Source organism: Glossina fuscipes, unplaced genomic scaffold, assembly GCF_014805625.2.
Source record: "Glossina fuscipes isolate IAEA_lab_2018 unplaced genomic scaffold, Yale_Gfus_2 1, whole genome shotgun sequence".
In the NCBI taxonomy this organism is placed as follows: domain Eukaryota; kingdom Metazoa; phylum Arthropoda; class Insecta; order Diptera; family Glossinidae; genus Glossina; species Glossina fuscipes.
The window spans coordinates 6,836,668-6,856,345 of NW_023998415.1; the positions used below are offsets into that span (position 1 = coordinate 6,836,668).

At 33.5% G+C, this 19,678-nt stretch overlaps 1 protein-coding gene across 1 annotated transcript in view; it reads right to left on the reverse strand.

Annotated features, from left to right (window-relative positions):
- Nucleotides 1-1,005: 1,005 nt before the first annotated feature.
- LOC119632560 (glypican-4) overlaps nt 1,006-19,678 on the reverse strand; it is a 115,969-nt gene continuing 97,296 nt past the window's right edge. The window contains exons 3-8 of the mRNA XM_038025519.1: nt 17,368-17,602; nt 10,693-10,849; nt 10,346-10,612; nt 5,356-5,870; nt 5,129-5,298; nt 1,006-4,406 (exon numbers count right to left, since the gene is read on the reverse strand). Of these exons, the coding sequence (XP_037881447.1) occupies nt 3,928-4,406; nt 5,129-5,298; nt 5,356-5,870; nt 10,346-10,612; nt 10,693-10,849; nt 17,368-17,602 (1,823 nt within the window). The 3' untranslated portion in view covers nt 1,006-3,927. The remainder of the gene's footprint in view (nt 4,407-5,128; nt 5,299-5,355; nt 5,871-10,345; nt 10,613-10,692; nt 10,850-17,367; nt 17,603-19,678) is intronic.

Below are 19,678 nucleotides of genomic sequence, written 5' to 3' on the forward strand. Positions count from 1 at the left end.
CGTAAGACTTTTAACAAGTGGTCATTCGCCATTGAGTCAAATGCTTTCATGCAGTCAATATATGCAATACTAAATTCCTTTGCTCGTGTATAACTTAGCCGACTATAATCGTGTTAGTTGTAATTTGCTGGACTATAGGGAGTTGGCCTACATGGGGTCTACAAGGCTTTTTCATTTCTGCTAAACTCATTATTTTGTTGCCTTCTCTTCGCACTTTTTTTATATCTTCTATAATTCACTTTACCTTGTAGCCGCGTCTCCCGGGGCGTTTTCCAGTTCTTTCTGTTGCTTCTCCCTCGCTGGTAGATTGTATACTATAGTGCTTGTTTCGTTTAGAGTAATTGTGTGGTCTATATGACCGGGTATTACAATATTATGTTTGTATATTTCTGGCGTTGGTTTAGGGTCAAAATTCTCAAATTCCAAATTCAAATTTTTGCGCTTTGTCCGACACGCTCTCTTATTCTATAGGGTCACTGATTCAAGCGGTGTGGAGTATGTGGTTACTCTTCGCCTCATCGTTTACCAATTGGCTGCTAGATAGGTGTCTACCTTTAGTCTACCCTTAGAGTTTCTGTCAACTCATTCTTAGTTTTTTAGTGACAATAGCTCTTTTTCTGTCCGCGATTCTTATTATTATTATTATTATATTATCAGAAATTCAATAAAATAAATGCTAAAAAAGAAAAATCGACACAATAGAAACGTATATAAAGACATTTATTCTTCAAGATTTGTTTATTTTGTGTTTAATTTTGTGGATGGTAAAGAAATTTCTTTAGGTATATTAAGAGGTGGGTTAATATATCAGTAACACATGTAGATAAATAAAAATAAACAAAAACTTATCATCATAAGTCAGTCGATGGTTAAGAGATTTACAAATGAAAACAAGGTTTTTGCAGATTTCTAAAATTTAATGTTACTTAAAAATTTGACAATCGATTGCAAATAGGTTTCTTGATAAAGAGGTTTTATTTCAATTTCAATTCTGTATTTTTTTTGTTTTTTATATAACTCCAGCCTAAATTTGTTGTACCCACCAGCCTGAGCAAAAATCATGGGGAGACTTATAGCTATTTATCGATATTTTCATAAAAATTTGCAAACACTGATTTTAGTTTTATTAAAAAAAAAAAATCATATCTATTTTCGAAGCATTCTTAATTCTTTCGATAACGATCGATACAAGATAGAAGACGCAAGAAAATATGCAAATTTTCTGACAACGATTGTAGGGGATAAGCTGAGAGACCTGACTCCATTATTGATAGAGAGCGAACATTTTTAGGTAAAGCGTACATTATGTTTTCTATATCTGGGATGCACTTCGATATTGATTGTTGGATTTCCATTTCTTTTTCATATCTTCGAACATTCGTGTGTGTACAGATAGATATATTTATAAAAATTACTCTATGGGCAGTGGGTAGGTGTTATAGAATTAACTCAAACCGAAAAATATACATACATATTATATTGTTCATCTTTCTCTTATAGTAATTGCACATTTGTTTTTTCTTTTTTTTCTTTTTTTTTTTCTTTTTTTGTAATAATAATAAAAAAACTACACACAAAATTATAATTGTTTTTATATTTTGAAATGTCTAAAATGTTAAGTTAAAGCTTTCGTACAATGTTTTTAGATATCTTTTTTTCAACCTACAGGTGCTTTTTCAATATTCAGTTGTTTTTGTTTTTCGTTTTTCATTTTTCATTTTTTTTCTCAATTAGAGTGAGGTAATGTTTTGTGTGTATGAATATAAAATAAATTATTAATAACTTTTCAATTTTTTATATCTCCTCCATTAATAATTAAAAGTTTATTTACTCTTTAGTATACTTAGTAAATCCTATTTTTTATTTTTTTTTTTCTTATTTTGAAAAATTATCCTAAATTTTTTTTATATATAAAATTTTACGTCTTTTTGGAAAGAATTCGTTTCAAATTTATTTTCTCGCAAATATGTGGGGAGGCCAACTTATATCGTTTATCATCTAGTTTCAGAAAAATTGATTCTAGAACAACTTGTTACATTCATCTCTTGGACGGAAAAAAGTGTACTAATAATGTGATGATCGGTTTTGAAAAATTTTACATATTGACGGACGGCTAGGCTGACATGAGTAAATGAGTTGTCAATCTAAAATCTGATTAGAAATTTAAAATTAATGCGTATTGCTGTACATTATACCTAGAATTGAAAAGATTACAGAATGTCATTCTTTGGTTACAGGTTGGACATTGTACAACAATACAATTCGCACAATAATTGGCAAGTAACTGCGCCCTTAAGTTCAATGCAATTATATGGCAGACATAAGTTCCATATAGCGATTTTCATTTATTTCGATGCCAATTGATACGAAATGTTGCTCATCTGCCTGCTGGAGATTACAAATTTAAATCAAACCCAAATATTAGTCAGATTTGCCTTTAGATGAATAGCTTTTTTTTTTTAAGTTTTACATATGAAAGTTAAGAAAAATAGAAATGAAGAGATAAGAAAGATATATTTTTAGTTGTTTATTGTCTTAGTTTTTTTTTTTGTTTTCGGTTTAGTTAATTAACGGATATTTGATATGAGATAAAAATTTCGTTTGAAAGCTGTTTGATTTTCAATCAAGCTGACAATAATTACATTATAAAATATTGCATCTTTAATTATAAATACAACGACAATGGATGGATGGATGGAGAGATTGTAGTGTGATTAAAAAAAAAATAAACTTCTTCTTCAAACGTCTTCTCGTGGATGAATCAATGTAATTGTAGACAAGTAGAATGGCTGGTAAGAATAACGGATTAACGCTTACGCGTTTATAAAACAATCTTTTACTTCGATAAGTCGATAACAATGAAAAAATACACATTTTTTTTTTTTTTTTTTTTGGAAGTTAGCAGACTTTGAGATTAGCACACACACACACAAAGTTGTTGCTAGTATTTGGAACTGTCTTTATAGCAGTTCTAAAAACGAAGTATACGTAATATAAAATTGAGTGTAATCTCTCTTAACTTTATTTATTTTCTTTAATATGACCAATAGTTTAGGAGATGTCTCCCACTCGTGTAACGCAGTGGCGGTCACAAAGAAGCTAGGAAAAAGAGAAAGACATGAGATGATGGCGGCCGCAACGCACTAAATGTTTGTCCAATCGGTAAGTGAGCAGCCTTTTGTGGCTTTTATCACCTTAAGTAGTTCGGTGTCTATTTAATGAAATAAATAATGAAAGATTTTTATTAACTGAAGAGATTAACTTAGTCAATCTGCCACAATTTCATGATGATTGCATTATAATGAAGTTAGCGGCCTGTACTCATATACGCCCTTATTGCTTGCACTTCTAACTCGAAATTCATTTCTTTTGAAACAGTGCCGGGAAAAAAGAACATAAAATGGATTACAAACTTAAAAAAAAAAACAAATAAAAAAAAATTGATAGGATAATCAATTTGAAATTTTTTTAATTAGAAGTTAATTTTCTTGCAATGTCAGTCAGAAGGCGTTTTTCATCTAAAGTCTACGGAAATGCAGTAATCGATTGATACCTATGGATTAGAAAATGGATTAAAAAAAAAAAAAAAAAACATTTGTAATCGGACTATCCTGTAGAGCCAAGTATAATTGTAATTTGATATGTTTTTACTTCAAATTAAAAAAGAAAAACAAAATTTTTTTTTTTTTTCAAAATTATCTTTTTTTTAGTGAGACGAAATTGATTTCAAAATTTTTGAGTCAATCGTTTTTAAAATATGGTTTAGAGTAAACCTAGTTCAGGCCACAACTAAATTTGTTTATTTTATTTATATGTTTTTTTTTTTTTATTAATTCTCATTGAAGGAAATTTCTCAAAAAGAAGTCCAAGTCGAAAAAAATGTAGAAAAAATAGGTACAAATATTAAAAAAAAGCTTAAATAAGAAATCACAGCATATCGGCAATAATGCCACCAAACCACGCTATATAAAGTGGCATTAAATACATAAACAAAGCACGACGCAAAGATATTTTAATGGCGACGCCCGCACTCCCGCTTGCTTTAAGATGATAATCAAGGTCTTCGCCAGTTTCGGGGTCATTGCGATCATCTTCTTCCTCCAGAGTATTTGTGTTATGAGGGTGAGCAGGACGAGAAGTGTATGTTTGCACACTGCCACCATTGCCTCCTCCACCGCCGCCTCCACCACCACCACCACCACCAACGTTAGTGCCAACATTATGCGTTCGTTCGTCAACGGCATCCTCGTCTTCATCATCGACGTTATTAACACGTAATGGGGGCCGATCTGTTTGATCGGGATTATGAGTGGGCGTAAATTGGCTGCCCAAACCAGAACCTTCATCGTCATCTTCGTCGTCGGTGCCACCACCAGATCCAGAACCACTCCCAAAATATGGTTCATCTACGAAATATAATATAAATAACGCGGGCTTAGATATGGTTTTGCTAGAAAATTTTTGAATATTAGATTATCGCAAAAGTGGTGGAATGCAGTTGTAAGGGTACAGAATATCTTATATTTATGTGATCGACATCGTGCTAATAGTTTTAGTTTTATTCTAAAGCAAGGGAGAGAACTAATATCTTTTCCTCATTTCTTAGTTTATGTTGGAGCGAAGAAACTCCTGATACATTATTACCCATCATAATCGTATTTCATTGTCGAGAAATAATTTAGGTACGATACTTCTTAGCGTATATGAAGTTGCTCCTTTATATAAATTGGCAGCACTTGATAATAATTGGACAGACGAACCCCTTTTACATACAAGTCGCATGCGCATCGCCTCGCATACGAATTTTTATTATAAGGAGAGATTGAGTTTAACGTAGAGAGTTGAATGAGAATAGATTTTAGTTTAAGTAACGCCAAGTCAAGGATATGTAATATGCATTTCAACTCATGACGCACACTTTGCAAAAATATATCGACAATGACAGCGATGGTGCGATTGAAGATTGTACGATTGGTTAGGTCCATTAATTATAAATATTTCTTTCGAGTAGCCGGTTAATCGAATTTAATCTTTTGATAGGAGCGGTTTCCTGCTTGAGAGATATGAACTGAGAATTTTGCAAATATTGTCAAAGACCGAAACTACCGTATATTGATTTTGTAATTACCTTGATCACTCCAATCCACATCTTGACCATTGTACGCATTCCGCAAATGCGTGACCACGTTTTTTAGGTAAAAGACTTGCGTGGCGACTTGAGAGATTTGTCTTTCTTTCGAGGGAGTTCCTGGAAATTCAGGATTCGAACCATGCTCCGTTGTAATTGAATGCATGTAACTGACAGATAAAAGCATAATTTAATAACTTTATTGACGAATAGATTTTCTCGCTCACCGATCTATCGTATGACCATTCCAGCACATACCGTCTGCATCTGCTGATGAGGAAATTTCATCGTTATTGCAAAATTGATGAGGCAAATTCGACCAAAACTTTTTTAAATCCTTAACACGTTGTCGTATGTCGCGTATAATTTTATCAAGGGCCGGATCCCGGCCATTATATTCGGTGTTATCGTTTTTCCGATTCTGTTTTTTATTGTTACGTTTGCCGCCGCCTCCACCAACGCCACTGTTACCAACTCCACTTTCACTTTGATCTCGTGATGCAGGATCGGCAACTCGTTTCTCTCGTAACACAATCGCATCATCAGGGGAAGCATCGATATCTAGAGTATCATTTTCAAGTGAGTCCAAAGGCAAAGACGATGGACGCAATAGTGCACCTTTTTGACTCAAATTGAAAGGGAACGCGGTACCAAATTTCGGATTTATACTGCGTTTAGAACGATCAAGGGGAGGACGTGCACAACCTTCAAAAACACGGACGGTGATATCATGACCGGAATCCTGTAGAATAAGAAATATATAACGTGAAAATGACAATCATTACAAGATAGATGAGTCACGATAGCTAAGACAACCTCATCATATATAATTAATTTTCGTCAGGTTTTTCCGACCACATTTTCACCTAATTTTCTTTAAAGTTTATTATATATAAATGAATGAATGTGTGCTTATAAGCAAACCAAGCTACACTTGATATCTATTCAATCAAATGATCAGCAAGCAACCGCAAAAAGTAAACACACAAATGCATTCGTATGTAGGAAGAGAAAAGTTAGTATCCAACATTATCGTACACCACAAATAATTTTTTATTTTACACGTCTACATATGAGAAAATGCTCATGTGAATACATACAGTTGTTACTTTTATAACGCGGTTAATTGGCAATATATTCCATTGAAACTAGGCTATACGATAACTTGAAATAATGTAAATCAAGATCATGCGTATCGTGTTGTATCGGGACCTAGTCTTAAAATTGAAAATTTTATGATGAAAATTTTATTATGAAATTTCATTCCAAATGTACATACAAATGCAATAGTAAGTTAAGAGCATGTGTTATAAAAAAAAGCAAGTAGGAAAGTCGTGACGAGAATCTTTTATACCCATCACCGTTCTCCTAAAAAAGACAAATAAGTAAAAGAACTAAATTTTCTTGCTCTATAACATGCAGAGGCCCCGCCTGAATTTTTCTATTTTTAATTTAAAAGTATTTGTCGCATAGGCGTGAGGGCGTTGTAGTCGTCTCCTCGGAAAGGTTTAGGTCACTTTCAAATTTTTTTTTTGCAAATTTGCAGGCAATACTTTTATTTACTACGCAGTTGGGCAGACGGACAGATGGATAAAAGAAAGGACGGACATGTTTGGATGCATTTCCAATTTAAAACTGGCCAAGAATTTATATACTTAAGACGGCTTTTCAAGATTGTTACTGCATTTTATATGGGTACTGAAAAAAAAATTAAACTTTGATACATTATAGTATTGAGTAGGCTTGGTCAATTTTCTCATTTTTGTACAGATACTGCAACATCGACCGTAGAATATGCGTTCACATTTTTGCACAATTATCTGCTATAGTAATGAGCATAAAATCAATTTGCTTTTTGAAAGACAGAGATGTTCTCAGTTTACGTGGTGCTGCGGACGTGTCCTTCGACAGATTTTCAATGCCAACTTGCGCCCAAGGACTTCTTATGTTTTTTGCCAAATTTGAAGTCGACAGTTTCATTAAATGCTAACAACAGAGTTTTAGCAGGTGGACAGACAAACAGGCGGACATGTTTAAATCGATATAGAAATTGATATTGGCCACGAGTATATACATTTTGTTGAGTCTCTGATGCTTCCATGTGGGAGTTGCAACCGTTTTGACAAAATGAATATACTCCGCGTCCTTTGGTGATGGGTATAAAAAAATGTGAAATTCAACATTATGATGATATACAAAAATCAGTTAAGAATGAATTTTTTTTTTTTTTTTGCGTCTCATTAGTTATTCTCTTATTATTACAAAAGTTGTCTGGATTAGTGTCCGATGTTTTGAAATCGTAATATATCAAAATCGGGTTACAATTGTCGCAAATTTTGTAAGGTGTTGTACCAATAACATGTACCACGTTATACAAGGGACGCCTGTATATGGAAAATCTACTGCTGAATAGTTTCCATGTTAATCTTTTTCTTTTTTTCTACAATAGATTCATCATTGTTTTTTTGCAAACAAGTACAAGTAGTCAGCATTTTCTTTTTTTTTCTATTCGTATGACTTGAGTTTTGATATCCATTACAGGAAATTAGATAAATTACAATTTTTTGTATAGACGTTAACAAGAAAAAACGCGAAGACACATAAACATGGGCCATGACAAATAAACCACTGAGTCTACAATGGGAAGAAAAAGTAAATTGAACGGTTTTTCATTATTAAGCCCTAAAGGTGCATACGATAGTTTTAGTAAAGAAAAAAAAAAAAAAAAAAACAAACGTAAAATGCATATAATGTATGTGGCACCAAGCGAATGTTTGTGTTCGCGTACATACTGTTTATTTGCGATGACGAAGCTGCTCTTAGATTAAACGACATCAGTTAAAGATTTCTGTTCTTCACATATTCTTCACCGAAGAAGGTCCATCCAGAGTGAGTATAGCTTTTTGACTTGTTTTCCTTTTCTTGTTTTCTTTTTCTTTTTTCAGTTTTGTCTTCTTTGTTATTATAAAGCTATCAACAAGTCTTATATAGAACCTATAGTACCCTTTGCAATACTTCCAACAGAATACGGAAGGCAACGATACTCTTTGTTGTCCTAAATTTCGTGATCTTTTATTAAACTTGGTTTATCGAAGCAACAATCACGATAAAGCTTTCCAATATCGATATCGTTATGACACAAAGTTGTTAAGTTACGAAAACCATATATTGATTGCTTTGTCATCTATAACGTCTGTGCGGTATTGCTCAAAATACCAGTTGATAATAAAAATTGCCAAAGATAGCTACATAGAAGGTATTTCGATAAGGGTTGACAATGCGGCTATGCAATGGTTGAGACGTTGTTAATAGTCTTCTGCTCCCATACCGAGCAACTTCGATCATTTCTATGCGGGCCTAACTGCGCGAGATGCATCTTTAACATCAAAAATACCTGAACGGAATCGACGACACCAAAATTGCACATAATTAACTGTTACAGTATCGGTTATGGTCCATAAATACCGTTCGCAATATCAACGGCCTGGCTTGCATTCCCGTCCATATCGAAGAAAAACTGCAAAATGTGCCGAACTTTCTCTTTGTTGACTTGCATTTTTAAAACCCTGTAACGCATAATTGAAAGGACCAAATAAAAATCAGCACGGGAATCTTTTTTTTGGTGCGAAATGTCACCTTTCCAACGAGCATAAATTTGAAATTGTTTGATCGATACTTTTTATGAGGTAAGGATCATTGCGGCCATATACCGAAAAGATAGTGGATTTCTTTTTCTCCAACCTAATGTAACCTTTCAAGATTCATTTCTGTCTTTCACCTTCAGTATGTTGCGGGCATGGAACTGCTTTCTAACAACATGAATCAGTTCAAACATAATGTCATTAGTAGCTATCTTATTTCCGATTTCCGATCATATTAATGAATTAGCGTCATCTAGCCAGGGCTTAAGTGTTCGGGTAGTAGTTTCACTTAAAAATCAAATAGGTTTTTGCCTATTTCTTTTTCCCATAAATGTATAGTGTGTATGTATAGAAGCATTTTAAACAGAAATTCATCATGTAAGGTAAAAATGAAAAATCTTAAACCCTTAACTGGATTAGGAAGGAATGTCTTCAATACTTTACCGACCGATACCGTATTAATAGGCTTTTTGTCGCCGGCGCTTTACGATCGATTGCTGATTAATCGGTCTTTGCCCCTGCGCTCGCATGCTCACAGTCTATTACGGTTATAAATCGTCATGTGTTGTCTAGTATTCAGGTACAATTAGTTGCTTTGCTCTTATCCTATAATAACGGGAAGCGGCCGAGCTGCCGGTCGATAAAATGCTAACAAATAACGGAGTAAGCGATAAGTAATGCATGTTTATGCAATATAATATATATGCCTTATGTGAGAAATTTCATACAAGATTATTCGCATTAAAGCCGCAACGAGTTTGCGTTTACTACGAATATGAGAACTTTTCCCTCATTTTTACAAAGGTATTACAAGTGTTTTATAAACAACCTATGTATTTGGTTTTAATAGTAATTGACGAGTAGAGTAAGAGAAAAACAATTTCAGTTCTTCACCTTAATTCTTTTAGCAACAAAAACAATGCGGCAAAAGAAGAAAGGGGGTCAAATAAGTTTTAATTGAATAATTATCGAAAAAATATATGTGCTTTGTACATATAATGTGTGTGAAACATTTCTTCGCTAACATATCTGAAATTTAAATAAAATTTAAATAAAGCTATATTTGGCTGTAGTTGAATCTTTTACACTTATCACCTTTTTCTTAAAAAAAAAAAAAAAAAAAAAAATACATGTATTTAGAATACAATATAATATTGGGCTGATGTGTCCGATTTTTTTTTTTTTGTACACGAGAAACCAATTATTTTTTACTTGTCAAAACGAAGATGTTCTGTAAACGTGACCTTCAACCGATTAGGACCCCGTTTCAATGCTAATGTGCCTGTCTGCCGGCACCGGACAGATGGAAATGTTTAAATCGATCGCAAATTTAATCAAGGGGTCGTCTGACGCTTGCTTCTAGGGATGATAACGTTTTGACAAAATGCATAAAAACAAAACAGAAGGAAGTAATGCGTTCGTGTTGTTAATTTAACGAAATAACTTGGATAAGCAGTCTACGATCGATACGATACATTTGCATTGCATGCATTAACTATTGGCTCCAATTTGGGATTTTCTTAAGCTATTTATTTAATTTACTTTATTTTTTGCTTAAATGAATGAATTTATTTACCTGGAAGTTCATAATGGCTTCGGAAATTTTTATATTAATCGGTTCTACTACCATAACAATATTAAAAGAGCCCAATAAACGTTCGGCGACTTTGTCCATCGCTAAGGCGTAATTTTCCCATTCAATATCGAATTCATTAAAATAATGTAAACATCCTTTAATAACATTTATACAATAATTTGTACACGGCTTCTCCATGTAGCCTTTACACGATCCACAATGTTCCATTTTCGTTAATGCGGATGTGCAATCAGCGTTTAAACGAACCTATATTATAGAGTTTTGCATTATACATATATGTATATATATATATATATATATAAATGCGCTTATGTACGGGTACTTACGTTTATTAATCTTTTCGATACTTCAGCAGCAACAGCTAAGGCTTCACCGTAAGTTCGAGTGGCAACGAAAGATCTTTTCACTTGGACGGATAGTTTATCGGGTACATCACCGAACGGTTTCAACTCTTTCATATGCTCACTAACACAACGTAAATATCTGTTAAATTAAATTTTTGCAATTTTAATATCGATCAATAAACAGATTCGTTTTGGTTGAGTGTTTTACAATTTGAGTTGAAAATTATATTTGTGCAAAGCGAACTTAAAAAGCGAAAATATTATGCGTAACGTTTTGAAAGGAGATATGTTTTTACCGACTACCTTAAATGCGGAAAAACTATTTTTATTAGTCGCTTCGGTAATAAGAAAAGTGAGAGAATTCAAATACGAAATGAAATAATAGGTTGGAGGGAAAGTTCTGCCGTACTTAAAAAAAAAAAAAAAAAATATTTGAACTCATTTATAAAAATAGATGTTTAATATTAATCAATTATATGTGTTCCGTTATTTGTTACAACGTGTTGCCATCTTTCAGGTAACCTGTGAATTCCTGTAAAATTTGTAAAAGTTCTCGTCCTTGGAGTTAAAATAGTCAGCAACTGCCTTAGAAACACTTTCAACAGACTTGAATTTCTCAGAGATCTGCAGAGATCTGAACAGGTAATAATTGTACGATGCAATGTCAGGTGAATAGGGTGGGTGACTAAGGACTTCTCATTACTTCTCATCTCCAGTAAGCAGCTTGTCCAAAAACGGCTCCACATTGTGTCTAATCAGATGTGATGAACACATTCTTATACGATCAGACAAGCTCTTTTCCGTTAATTCATATGGAATCCAAACAGTTTGCTTTAACACAAACGCAAGAGATTCAATGTGATTTCCAACAGTTGTACGATGAATGCTTAACTCTTTTGCAATTTCTCGACTTTTTAAATGTGGATTATTTTCCAACATGAATCGCAAAACATTATTATCGATCTTGGACGGTCGTCCAGATCGATCACTTTCTTAGAGGACGAAGTTTGCTAAACCATCTTTGACAACTACGAACATTTACAATATCTTTTCCAAATAAATGTTTACATGCGACCGGTGCGTTGCTTCCTTATTGGAATTCATACAAAATGCAGTGTTGTAAATGCACTTTATCACAAGTAAATGATGAACGGTGAAAAAGGGCTCCTTTTATACTATATAGCAGCTAAAAAAACAAAACAAAAAAAAAAATCCGAATGAGTCACTAGCCAGATGTTTTACGACAGAACTTTCCCTCTAACCTATTAATATATGATAATACGGTAAAGTTGATTTTAGATAGTTTGAATATTTAAATTCACGTCACACACACACAAAACTTTCCTTGAACGAAAGCAATTTGTATTGGAAAGAAGAAAATTTAATAACTTTTCGAAAAGACATCCGTTTCTATTTAAGGTAGAAGTGTGAAGAGTGTGAAGAAAATCTTATCTCTCTTTCTGTTAGGAAATGTTTTGTTTTCGAGTAGTACAGCATCACCTTTTATTAACTCTTAACACTAGGAGGACGTTTGGTTTATTTTTGGGTATTATAGTGGATCCACAACCCCTACATGAACCAATAAATATCAATAAAAAAATAAATAAATAAATAAACAGTGCTAGTGTGCAGCAATACGTGCTGACATAGCAATAATGATCTCATGCATTATTTTGAATTTGTAAATATTTATTTATTTAGCTAGGATAAGCATACTCCCAAGTATGGTTTTTGTCCATAGTGATAGTATATAAGTGCCAAAATTGACCAATAAAGACATCGTTTGGGTTGCTAGCTCGAATCAAACAATAAATCTTTCTTTTCCTATGCTTCAATTGGCTTAAGAATGAAGATTTAGTGCATACCCGCCCTATTCTCTGATTCTTCGACTACAGTTATATCCGATAATATCCCAAGTTTCATTTTAGTCCGAGTAGTAGCATTGCAATATGTTTTAATCTCAAAGCTGTCGAATTAATCAAAGGAAACTTAACGGAAACGAATATCTTAGAACGAAAAGTCGTATAATTTTTAGGATTAATGGGTTCCTTGAATTCAAGTTTGCATATTTATATGCATATTATACGCCATATGTACGCCAGCGATATCTTAAGGGGAACACCGCTGTAGGTTCGTTTTGAATCTTCTAGTATACGGGGCGAGAAGCTTGTTACGTGAAAGAAACTTTATCTTTGATTTTTCGAGTCCTCCACCAACCGCTCTGAGAGACTATTTGTTGATTTCTAATTTCTCTGATACGCTAATAGATGTCTTTAGAAAGTGCGATTTAAACCCTATTGCAAACCAAAACACGCCAGTATAGTTTCATTAAGACGATGTTTGAGCAGATGTGAGACTGAGAGCGACGCGAAAGCTGCTAATGTCTCTGTCAAGTTGATAATGAGCTTTGCTATGAATTTGTAGACTTTTTCTCTTGTTTTTTTGTAAAACGTCAGTGACATATGATGCAAAAGCGGCATATTTTCAGGCTGCTATAGTGGTTTGACTCGTAAAATCGTACGTAATACGGGCAAATACTTACAGTTATTCTACTTGCTTTATAAATGAATCAAGTCGTCTAAATTCATTCATAGAATAGATTAAATATAAAACCCGTCATTTAATCAGTTGGTAAGACGTCATATATTTGTCGTCACGAGCTGTTGTTTTCACAGATTTATAAACTTGTTTTGAACGGTTTCCACTATCTAAAAATCATGTAGATTGATCACAGAATCATTCTACAGCTATATGCAACTCTACGCACTTGTGGACCGACGTGTTACAGTTTAAAGTAGTTTAGAGAAAAAGTATCGAGAGATTTATTTCATTTCTTCATTACATTTTCGTTTGGTTTAAAATAATAAAAATTACTCAATCTATAATGGTCATTTTTATTTGTGACCGTTTGTCACGTTTCGGAAGATTTCGCCATTTCATCAGTTATTGGCGAAAAACTAAGCTTAAGTGATTTTCGAATTCCTTTTTGAAATCCACTTTGATCGATCATCTTTCCGAAAAGAGCAAAGCAAGGTCTGGGCTATATGGTGAATGGGCACGCATTTCAGTCAAGTTTCTTGTAATGATGGGAGATAGAAACTTCTGTATTCATTAATTGGGTGGTGAGTTTTTTCGAATCACTTGCAACAATCTGATTAGACGCTGCCGGTAGGGATTATAAACAATTGTTTGACCAAAGTTACAGAAGCTCGTAATTTACTATCAAAATGTTATGGGGCTTCAAAAAGGGCTGGATTTTTTTGAGTTTCAGTAGCAGTTTGGTGACAGAAATTCGGTCAACCCAATTTTTCATCACCACTCAAATTTCGTGCTTCTGTGTGCATTCAAATGATTTGAAAATATCATGTTTGCTTGTGTATCAGTTTTCTTCGATTTGTCGTAAGATTTTCTCGACTTTTTTAGTGATAAATCGCTCAGAGCGAGGTGCATCCCCGACATCGAAATTTCAAGAACGAAAACGACCAAACCACTAATATAGTTTCGCATTCGACGACGCGGACAGACATACTTTTTGTTTTTATTTACTAAATATCATCAGCTAATCTTATACAGCCAACATAGATAAATGAATATATAATTCAATGCAGATAAGTTCAAAAGATAAAACTAAAACAAAAAAAAAAAAAGTTAAGAAAAGTAAAAATGTGTTAGGTTAACATTGCATAGCAGATCTATTTACAATCTGTGTCTTACTCAAACGAAGGACGCATGTTGCCTGCGTAAATATGATTTTATTTTTACTCAAGTTTTTTTTTGCATCCAGCTAAAGCATGGCTTAATTACTGAAATCTTATTACAATTGTGCGTAAAAACACTATTCGTTGGTTCATTAACACGTATGTATGTTTATTTAACGTGATAGGTATCCACAAACAGATATTTGAGATATTTGGTAGCAAGTGATACTGGCATCTCAAAAATACGTCGTATTAGCATTTCTATATTTAACTGAATGTGTTTACTTCTATTGCATTGAATTTATAAATAGTCGAACGTTTTTTGGGATCTTTTTTTTATGATGGTTGCGAGTAACCTTCAAGAAGGGACTTTAACCGTTCGACTACCAAGCAGCGCAATCGCGCTGTTCAGATTTCATGTCGAGAAATACCAGCACATTTTGAGCATTGTCGACAAACTGATTGCGCGCTACGTATTGTCGAAGTCGAGCGCAATATAATTACAATAGTACTAGAGTAGTGCAATAATACATTACAAAATAAAAATTTCTATTTTGGTGTTGTTTTTTTTATAATTTTTGTGGAACAAACTTGAAATATTTATTAACAAACAATTTAAATACATTGTGGTTTGTAACATTGGTGTTTATCACAACATACTGGATGAATTCCTTTTCCACATTGCGCACAAATTAAATGCGATCTTTTTATTACATTTTTGGTGCTACACACGATGCATTGTCGCAAATTACGGCCTGGCCAGCTTTGTTTTCCTTATATATAAAATTAAGTGATTGTTTTTCATTCAACCACTGATGCTCAATTTCAAGAATAATGCTTGACATAAATTCTAACCGAGATTTGGCTTTTCTTGTTTCTTTGTAAATGATGTATGCATTTAAAACCATGCGGTTGATTATATTAACAGCTACCTTTTTCCAATATTTAACCGGTCTTCGTTCATCGAGGTAGGTATATAACATTTTGTCTGATTCGTCGACACCACCCATGAAGGCATTATAAGATTGAACTATAGCGGGTTTTGTGAAACGTTTTTCTCTGCCATGTCGTTTCTTGGTTATCGTTAAATCTTCCTCTTCTGCTTTTGTTGAAATTAATAATACAGTCTTCTTCTTACAGACTTTTTTTTCGCGAAACGCGCAGAACAAGACTTCATTGCTTCGAAAGTATTTTACCTCGTTTACGTTTGTTTGTTGCAAGTGACCAGGAATACATGTTTTACTTCTTATAATTGTTCCAGTCAAAAAGGTGTCCATAGAATATAAATACCGAGCTAATGCTACGCTAGTAAAAAAGTTGTCCACAAAAATGTGATGCCCCTTATTCAAACAATTACTATCTTTTAGTAAATTCACCACGACATCGTACCCAAGTCCAAACTTTTTTCTATCGGTAGAAATTGTTTCTTTTGCACCTTTATAGCAAGAGAACGCCAAACAATACTTCGAAACGGAGTCACACAGCATCCAAAATTTGATTCCCCAACGATGATGCTTTTTATTTGGCAAATATTGTGTTATGCTAGAATGGCACTGCGTTCCAACTAACGACTCACCAATTGATAATTGTATGTGCGGTTTATAATGTAATTTGAATACCTTATTAGCGTGGTCAACCAGTGGTTTAAATTTTGCACTGGGATCGTATTTTGCGTGACCAGGTGGAAAATATAACGAATTATCGTCTAAATGAAAATATTTTAAAATATGTTGGAATCTATTGCGAGAAAACATTTTTCGAAACCGCGGTATGTTACGGGAATTTTCAGACCAATATGAAGAAATATTAGGTTTTCTCGTAATTCCCATTTCTAATAGTACTGCTATAAATGCTTTCATTGCTAACACGGTAACGGGTGTCCAAATCTCTGTTTCAAAGGATTCTAATTCTCTAGGTGAATGTCTTGAATACTCGGCATATTTATTAGTTTCTTGAACTATTAATTCCCACAGTGTCGAATCAAAGAATAGTTCGAAAAATTCAATCGGTTTACTCAGACTGGGGAAGTTAGATCGCGAATCAGAGTCTTCGCAAGGCTCCAGAGAATCATGTTGATTCGAAACGTCTTCAGCAACTAGTAAATTGTTGAACGAACTTTGATGTGATAAATCAGTATCGCTATCCTCTGAACTACTTACAATTCGTTGTCTGATGCGCTTTACCGGAACAATGCAGTCGTCATCGTCGACGATAACATGATCACATGTATTTGCGTTTGTCCTTAGAGATTTTCTTTTTCGATTCGTTATACCTATTTAGGGATGTAACAAATTTAGAAAAGTTAAATAAAACATCGAGATTAATTTTTCACTTACTTTGTGCGTTGCTTTGTGTAATCATTTTAAAATACACAATTATTAATAATGTAAAGAAATATTAACTGAAGAATACGTCTGATCAGTTCTCAAACTGCGATAGAAGTGACGGAGCGATGAAAAAAACACGCGAATCTCGCCGCTCGGTAATTCTCGACATAAAATTAAACAAGCGCTATGGCGCCGCTTGGTATTTCTCGACATAAAATCTAAGCAGTGCGATTGCGCTGCTTGGGATTTTTCGACAGTGTTTTTTTTGAAAACCGTCTGGTATTCAAACGGTTAAGAAAGTTCAAAGATTAAGGGCCACTTGATCTCTGAGACGGCTCTTATAGATAAAGTGCACGATTCACTCCGTAATAAATAAATCAATTGCGTGAAAATGTGCCTCAGGGATGGTCGTGCTCGATTATAGAATCCCTTTCTTGTACTTAAATCAACTCATTATTTTACAGTTGTTAACTAAAATGTGCGCAAATGTATTCTCATTCGAACACCTCAATCAATATTGCAATATATATCGCGTAATTGACTCGGTTCTTATTTAAAAAGAAATTTTGATAAGCATGCTTGCATGGTGCGGTACATAAATTTCAATTTTCAATTTTATTGTTTATACTTACTTTTCATCAAAGGAATATTGAGAGTTTAGCACTTTAAACATTTTCTGATACAAAGTGTTGAAAAATTTATCCATAACATCTAATAAGTCGACACGACCACGCGAGTAATAGTTTTCCAGCTCATTGAATAGGTCAGAGAACACATAGGAATTTTGTTGATAAATAACACCGTAAGTGCGTGTGAACATGTTATGAAATTCTGTTTTCGATTCCCGTAGCAGTTCACGAAAGATTTCTGAAAATATACACATTTAAAAATAAGAAAAATAAAAACGAAGAAAGGCGGAAAACAAAAAATTTAGAATAATTTGTTTTTCCTTCTGTTTTTATATGAAGTAATTAATTAGTTAGTTAGTGTACGTCTTTGGCAGAGGCCAGTTTAGGTGTATAAGCAGCCATAGAAAATCTATATATAAGTATTGATGAAAACACTTAGTTTTGAGTATTGCAGTCAACCAACCACACCTTTCTCCAGAACGTATTACGTTCGCCATCATCATTATTATTATTGTTAGCATCATCATGATATTGCTCAGTCGGTAGCCAGCATGACATACATACAAAGTGAAAAATTTATATTAAACAGAAAACCACATGGGCTGTTCACACTCCATTATTCATAGGCTTCATGCTTTACGCATGTTAGTCTATATATTCCCTAAGCACCTATGTACCTAATTCTTGTACATATATTTATTTATGCATATAAACGTATACCGTATTAAAAGTAGATACGTTTTATAGGGAATCCGTGACCGGTGACCTTTCGCGTTTGCAGTGGATCTCGTCCATGGCACGCCGACTGATAGCACTTGTTGTATGTTTTGCATTATTAATATCACCTACTTTTAGAGTGTCACAGAAATAATGTATGTTCTTTTATCAAATAACGGTACAAGACGAAATATCACTTTGACTACTTTTTCAGTTTATATAGACTGTTATGAAACTGAGTGCTATTGACTTTTAAAACCTTACAATGTTGAATCATCTATAAATAACGATATTTACTTCTCGTTTATTTATATTAGAAGAATCGATGATCGCATTGTTTGATTACTTGCGTTCTCCTTTAGCGAACCTAGCAATTCTTTGCTTATAAACCAATAAATTGTCATATATAGGTCGTTCGCGATATAAATGGAAATTTCATTTGCTTGTCAATTAAAAAAGTAGAAAAAGCTCTGTTAAAACTTTATTTTAAACTAATTTGTCGGCTTCTTCATAGCAACGGAAATAGACGAAGAGCTTCAAAAATTCAGTCCTCATGCAGTTTTGTCAAAATCATATACCAACAATATGACATACTCTCACAATTGTCTTAAGAATGTTTAATGTGATTTGTATGACGTCACATATATAGACTTGACACAATCAACGAATGCGTTCAAATCGATGAGGTCATGGCACCAATGGTCACGAAACTAAAGTATCCACATATTGTTTAAGAAGCAAAGTACCTCTGCGTCTTAGATCTGTTTTGCAGAGAGAGAGAGAGAGAGAGAGAAAGGTATAAGATAATGGCATAAAATTTTGTCTTTGTGCCGTGTGTTTAGAAATATGGTTAGTAAGGTCCTTTCCAAATGTACTGTTTTCAGTACACGGTAAAACTCATGTGTCGGTATTAAAATCTAAAAATTAAATGTTGCTAACACTTTTTTGTGCGATATAATAAAAATTACAATCTTGTTTAATATCCATATCGATAACGGTATAGGCAGTATAGTGACGAGTTGTCAGTGAATATTTTAGTCGTTAGCTAGGTGTTTATAAATAAATAATAAATCATTTTTTATTATTACACAACCTATCTTATGGTTCGAATATTTGCAATCACAAACAAGTTAAAGGGAATGCAATGGATCGCAGGCAATGATTAAATACTTTACATAACGCTACATATTAAGCTCACTGATATAATGACCCTTGAAATAAGGCCTTATATGGGAAGTGGTCGAAGAATTGATTCGATCTCGATCATTTTCAATAGCATTCGTGCTTGGGCCAAGACACGCTAGTGTACCATATTTAATCAAACTATATATAATATTGTTGCCTATATGTTCAACACAAGAGCTCGAGACGAACACACATCTTTAAATCGTTTCAGAAATAGATTCTGAATTGATCGATATAATAAAAGGTGGGCCTATCTCAAGTCCTTCTACGTGTTGCATACATTTGTAAAAATTTATTATACCCTTATACAGTATATGATCTAGATTGCAACTAGACATACATACTTTCTCTCATAAAGACAAGAAACTGTTTATTCAACATTATTAAAAATGTATTGCATGGAATGAAAACG